Source organism: Urocitellus parryii, chromosome 6 (assembly GCF_045843805.1).
Source record: "Urocitellus parryii isolate mUroPar1 chromosome 6, mUroPar1.hap1, whole genome shotgun sequence".
NCBI classification, from domain to species: domain Eukaryota; kingdom Metazoa; phylum Chordata; class Mammalia; order Rodentia; family Sciuridae; genus Urocitellus; species Urocitellus parryii.
The window spans coordinates 31,181,937-31,188,691 of NC_135536.1; the positions used below are offsets into that span (position 1 = coordinate 31,181,937).

Here is a 6,755-nt window from a genome sequence, read left to right on the forward strand (position 1 = left end):
CTTGGACTGGGTTTTACCTGATTAAAGATGATACTGTACACGGCATTATGGGAAGGCAGAGGTAAATGAGTACTAGAAACTGCAAAGGGAACACAGCAGGTCTGCACTTGGGAACCAAGCGGACTTAGCAGTTGTTTATTTTCATCTCCCATGTGCCTGGCACATCCACCATCCCAGCCACATCCAGTTACATTACACCTATATACCCTATTCTAACAGTCCCTAGTTAGTTTAGGCAACTTTAAGGGTAAGGAACTAGGAGAAATGGGCATTTATTTAGTTAGGGAAGCTTGACCATGTTAAAATCCTACCAAAGTGGGTAGGAGGAGAAGAGAGAGCACTTCAAATATAAGCTGTTGCCACTTCCAACAACTCTCACCTTCTCACAGAAGGCCTTAGGAAGATCCAGAGTCTTTGTTGTTGTTGTTGTTTGTTTGTTTGTTTTTGTTTTTGTTTTAGGGACTTAGAATTTTCTGTGCCTAAATTAAATTTTGTAAATGGCTGACTTTGACCTCATCCCCAAAGTGAACTCTGGATGTACATCTATTCTTAGCCCAGAAGAGAGCAAAAAGAATGCAGCAAAGCTTAAGACCAAACGTGAACTGGGTTTCCTTTGAGACTTCTGTCTTCACCTGGCAACCCAGAGCTCCAGGGGAGCTCAAAAAGAAGAAAGTGGCATTTTGGAATCCATTTTGCTCAAGATTGTAAAGGCATTGTGTCAAACTCCCCTTTGCTACAGGGGTCAAAGAACTTGCAAAAGAACCTTACTCAAAGGGATGCAGTTAGTTGGGGTTGGAGGGTGATGGCCAACTTTGGAGCCAATGGTACCTGAGGACAGTGGACAGGTGCGTGGGCCCGTCCTTAGGACCCACCCAAAAGAAAACGCTGGGTTAGCAGCGGCTGCAGGGCCCCACCTAGGGCGCCGCTTCTGCATTTTGGACCCAAGTCCACTGGTAAGCAGTAGCAGCCGTCGCCAGGCCAGTTAAATCGCCTTCTGTTTGTCCAGCCATTTAAATGGGAGATTTGCGATGTATGCAAAGAAAAGGACGTGAGATGTCTAAGGCCTTTGAGAGGCATCATCTTGAAAGTCACACTTTTTCCAAAGCGCCTCCCTCCCAGGTTCCTTCCTTCCCAGAGCGGCACAGCCCCAGAGGCTGCACCGCGGGTGCGCCGCAGCGGTCCGGACGCAGGAGGGACAGGGACGGGAACGGGCCTCAGACCCCGGGGGCAGCAGGAGGGGCCGGGGGCGCGGCGCGGCTCACCTGCCAAGCTGTTGTAGCAGTCGATCTCGATGGCTTCCACCGTCTTGCTCTGCTCCTCTGAGAGGCGGCCAGGCTTGGGGGCCCCGGCCGGGGAGGCTGCGCGCGAGTCCCGCTCCCGTTCCCCGGGGGGCGGCAGCAGCCCCTTCAGCTCCAGCAACGCCCGGTGGTATTTGCCGATGGCTTCGCGGAATTTCTTGTCCTTGTAGCACTGCGCCCCTTGGCTCTTGAACTCGTGAGCGCGCCGGATGAGCTCGGCGGGCTCGGCCGCCGCCCCAGCCTGGCCCCGCGCGGGGGCTCCTCCGCTGCCTCCCGGGACGCACACTGGCGGCGACGGCCGCTGCCCCTCGCCGGCCGCGGGCGGGCTCGGGTTCCCCTTGGCCCCGGCCGCCGAGCCCTTCCTCTCCATTCGGCCGCCGCCCGAGCACGCCGCGATCCGCCCGCCGCCGCCGCGCCCTCCCGGGTTTAAAAGCGGCGGGCGCTGGCCCCGCGCCTCTCCGGCTTCTCAGCGGCCGTGACACCCTGCGGCGGTCTGTCGCCCCGCACTCCCATTCTCCCCGTCAGCTGCGGGAGGCTGCTCTCTCCTCCCCCTCGGATGGCTTCCCTCCTTCCCTCCCTCCCTCCCTCCCTCCCCCACTCGCGCCGCCCGCCCTCTTCCCCGCCCTCCTCCCCTCCGCAACCTGCCGCCGGTGGCGACCCGGCCCTCGCGCGCTCCGGGGTGATCGGTTTGGGGGATCCGCGGGCTCGAATTGGGGTGGCGGTGATTGCCACTGACCCGGAAGAAGCTTGGCTGGCTCCAAGGAGGGGAGAATTAATGACAAAGACGGCCCCGCTCTTTCCCATTCAATCCAGTCCTCGGAGGCGCGCCTAGTCTGAAAGAGAGGAATGGGGGAAGGGTGGTGTGTGTGTGTGTGTGTGTGTGTGTGTGTGTGTGTGTAGGAGGGCAGCAACGAGATGCATGCATAGATTTCTTAAAAACTCAAAAGATGCAGCGGTGAGCAAGAGAAGTAGGCACCACCATAGCTTCTTGGTTTTTTGTATTGTTTTTGTTGGGGCTTTTTTTTTTTTTTTCTTTTGGCAGTAAGGCATTAATATCTTAAGGGTGCAGGGTTTCCTTTCTCGTGGATCCTGGTTGTCGCTGAGGTGTGTCTCCAGGGCGGCCCGAACACGGTGTGCACGTCTGCGTGTGGGGCGTTGTACTCCCGGAGACGGTAGGCTTACGCTGTGTGAGTGCGCAGCCGTGCAGATGAATCACAGACACCAGAGATGGAAACACCTGTTACTGTGGGTCATCGGGCTGGGCGGGTTCGCGGTTCCAGTTTCCATTACTAGACAGTTCCGTGCCCTTCCTTAGGAGGCTCACTTCCTTCCTTCATTTTTTTTCAGTCAACCCCAAGTGTCAGCTGTCTGTTGGGGATTGGGACAGGAAGACGGAGATAAGCAGGTTACTCCCCTGCCGACAAGAAACCCCCAGCCAACCACCAATCACCGCTCCAGGTAGATTGGAAAGTGTCACTGGGGAGGAACAAGACAGTGCTGTGTAGCCCTGAGGAGGAGTGGGGGAGGTGGCTTCTTGAGTAGAGAAGGACCCGGAGGCTTTATGGACAAAATAACATTGAGGGCCTTGAAAGTCCAGTAGGAGGTGGACAAAAGAAAATAGAAGAGAGTGAGGAAATCCCAGACGGATCATGAGGTCTGAAATCTCAGGTGTATTTAGTACACACTGGTTTGATTTTGTGGCCTAAGTACTGGGAAATTGTTCTGATGAATTATGGAAACTTTAATTTAATTAATTTTTAATCTAGCTCTTTTGCAGTACTGGGGATTGAACCTAGGGCCTCACTCATGCTGGGGAAAGCACTCTATCACTGAGCTACATTCCCATCCCATATGGAGGCTTTTGGATGAAGAATTTGGATTAGATTTTGTAGGGAGTGAAGAATTTTAAGCATATTTTAAGTGCCCTTCCCTCCTTCAGGATACCAGTTCAGGGGTGGAGTGTTGATTAACCTACATGAGGCCCTGGGTTCCATCCCCAGAAACACACACACACACACACACACACACACACACACACACACACACACGTTTCTTAAAAATTGACATAATTTCTTATAAGGAAAAAATTAGGACAAAATTTTGAATATAAAGAGAGTTAAGAGCATAGATTCTGGGGCCAGATTGCTTGAATAAAGTCCCAGATATGCTGCTTACTACTGGTGTGATCTTAGGCAAGTCTCTGTGACTTGGTGTTCAAAATGGAGATAATGATGGCACAATTTCACAAGGTCATTATGAGGACTAAATCAATAATTATAGATGAAGTGCTTAATACAGTGCTCGGCACAAATTAACCACTCCATATGAAGTATCTATATTTTTATTTCAGTGTTATCTATAATAGTAACATCTGATTAGACATAAAAAACTGGCTACATACATTATGGCACAGACATACAAGGGAATATTATACAACCATTAAAATGACACTTTAGGGGTTAGGGGGGTAGCTTAGTGGTAGAGCTACCACTTGCTTAGCATGAATGAGGCCCTGTGTATAATCTCCAGCACCAAACAACAATAAAAACAACAACAGCTACAACTACCAAAAAAAAAAAATTAAAAAAACTTTAAAAGAATATTCAATCACATATAATATATAGTTTTAAAAGTCAGGAACAAATTACATGTATTTTCTCATACCACTGATGTTTGTTAAAAGAATACTGTAGAAATACAGGCACATAATAAACAGTTGGGAGAAATCATATCTGCTTGGGGTGCAGATCTGGGAATCATCCTGTGATAACCAAGAAAGGCTTGCAACCTATTACCAATTTGCTTTTTTGGAAAGGTGGAACTAACTTGTGCTTCTACTAGTAATGTACAGGTTTGCAGCATTCTTACCAATATAAAGGATGAACCTGTTAAAAATATTTTCTAATTTGATAAATAAAAACATATATCAGATTAACTGGAATTATCTTTTCAGGTGAATATTTTTCACAAGTGTAGAGGCTTTTGGTTGGACACATTCTTTTTTTTTTTTTTTTCTTTTTTCTTTTTGGTACTAGGCTTTGAACTCAGGGGCACTCAACCACTGAGCCACATCTCCAGCCCTATTTTGTAGTTTATTTAGAGACAGGGTCTCACTGAGTTGCTTAGGGCCTTGCTAAATTGCTGAGGCTGGCTTTGAACTTGCAGTCCTCCTGCCTCAGCCTCCCAAGCTGCTGGGATTAGAGGCATGTGCCACCACACCCAGCTGGACACACTCTTAAGGTACTAAATTATACCTTATGTTTTCTGAGTACCTAACTTTTCTGAGTGCTTTATTGTCTTCAATCTCACTTGATTCTCACATTAGCCTCAGAGAGGGAAATGATTCTCTTCTCACTGAGCCAACCTATGGTTCAGTGTTTAAGAAGCTTTGGACTCAGGCAGGTGTGGGCTGGAAATCTATCTTTACTATTTCCTGGACAAGTTATTCAACTTTAGACAACCTCAACTTTCCCCACTTATTAAGTGGGGGATGGTGCTTGCCTTATAGGGTGGTTGCCAAGCACCTTGTGAGTGTTCAACAGGTGGTAATTTTGTTGCTGGTTAAATCCTGTCATCATTGGATCCCATAATGTTGTGGCAGAACTCCAGTTAATCCATAAATATTTGCCAAGTGATCTATCAGGTTGAGCAGAGAGAAGAAATTGGGGTTGGGTGCTCTGAATCTTCATCATTACCAGTGTGCAAAGTTCCTCAGGTAGAAAGGGACACAGAGGACAATTGTTGGATGAACTCTAGGCCTGGGATTTGGTACTGTCAGAAATAAGACATGCATTGGGTTACCAGGACCGGATGGTCACCATCATTAAAGGTGAGACAATTATCCATGTGCTACAATTGCTTCCCCTCCCAGCCCCATGTCCCGGCTCAGTGGTATAGTATCCCATTCTGAGAGTTTTACTTTGAGGGCAGGGCTGCAAGAGACAGGTAACCCACGTGGTACAACACTATGTACAAAGCAGACTCAACACAAGAGCTTAGTACTAGCTCACATAAAAGAGAATGCGAATGAAGAAGGAGGGAAATATTATGGGCGGGAGGATGGAGTGAGAGGAGAATTACTATGCCCATCTGTCCTACTCGGCAGAGCTCTGTGTGCATCTGAAAATGTTTTATTTGCTTGTTTTTAGTACACTTCTGTCTCTGTCTGAGCCACTGACTGGTGTGTTGTAGCTTCTCAAAAACGATCTCTTCCCTTCAAATGGAAGTAAATAAGCGTCAGTGAGAATTTCTCAAACCTTCTTTCATTATCTATTGACCATATGCAGAGCACTACTTTAGGACATGATCAAAGATCCAAATGACAGAAAACCTGAGCATATGTTTAGGAGTCAGAAAATCGGTGCTACTCAGACTTCAACATATGTATGAATTGCCTTGAGATCTTATTAAAAAAAATGAAGTTCTCTAATTCCATTGGTGTAGGCTGGAGTCCACGATTCTGTATTTCTAAGAAGCTACCAGGCAATGCTGATCCTGTTGGTCCATGGTGCCTGTTAGGAGGAGCTAGTGCTGGAGGAAAGGAAACTCTGTATCTCCTGTTCTCTCCAAGTTTTTACCTTTTCCCCCGGAGGAGTGTTCAGCAGTGTTGGTCAGATTCCAGGAAATAAAGTGGTCCACACTTAACAAGAGCAGTACCAATCCCTGTTGAGCTTTCTCTTCTACTTCCTACATCAGGAATAGGTAAGGTGAGTCAGGGCCTCTTCTTAGAATCTGACCTCTTGTCTTCTTTTCCCTAAACACATAGCCAGGCAGACTTTTATTGCTTTCTTTTGTATTTTTCTTATTTTCTTTCTTTTTTACCCTCTGGTACTGGGGATTGAACCCAGGGGTGCTCTACCACTGAGGTACACCCCCAGCCCTTTTTATTTTTCATTTGAAGACAAGGTCTCACTGATTTGTTCAGGCTGGCCTCACTCCTTCCAGTAGCTGGGATTAGAGATGTGCACCACCATGCATGACTGAATTTCTTGTCTAATGTGGCAGTACCCAGGGTGAGATGATTTTGGTGTGTCACAGGGAGGGAAAGACCCGTGAAGACTTCGCTTCCTAGACCTCTGCACTCTCAATAAATTGAGCATTTATTCAGATGAATGCAAAAATGGTATCTGATCTCTCATCTTAGTGACCCTTGAATGTGCTGCTTCCTCATGAACCTCTTTCTCAGAGGTGAAAGAGGATTGAGTCCCAGCAGGTTTCTAAGAGTCATGGTCGTTGGGTCCCATGTCATCAAAACCTCTTCCTTAATTCTTAACAGGTAAGCTCTGACTCATGGCAATGCATCCTATGGACGGTCACACAACTCCTGGAATAGCTTCTCTCTGCAGAGGTATGCTGGTAGATGTTTTAGAGAAGACTGGGTAGGACTATTTTGAAGGAAAGAACTGTGTGGTAAGTAAGCAACAGGAAAGCATAATGCTCCTGCTGGATTTAGGGGTT

At 47.6% G+C, this 6,755-nt stretch overlaps 1 protein-coding gene across 1 annotated transcript in view; it reads right to left on the reverse strand.

Moving 5' to 3' along the window:
- The window catches only part of Ttc9 (tetratricopeptide repeat domain 9), a 30,756-nt gene extending 28,901 nt beyond the window's left edge, over positions 1-1,855 (reverse strand). Inside the window, exon 1 of the mRNA XM_026401354.2 lies at positions 1,263-1,855. Coding sequence (XP_026257139.1) covers positions 1,263-1,668 — 406 coding nt within the window. The 5' untranslated portion in view covers positions 1,669-1,855. The remainder of the gene's footprint in view (positions 1-1,262) is intronic.
- Positions 1,856-6,755: the final 4,900 nt, after the last annotated feature.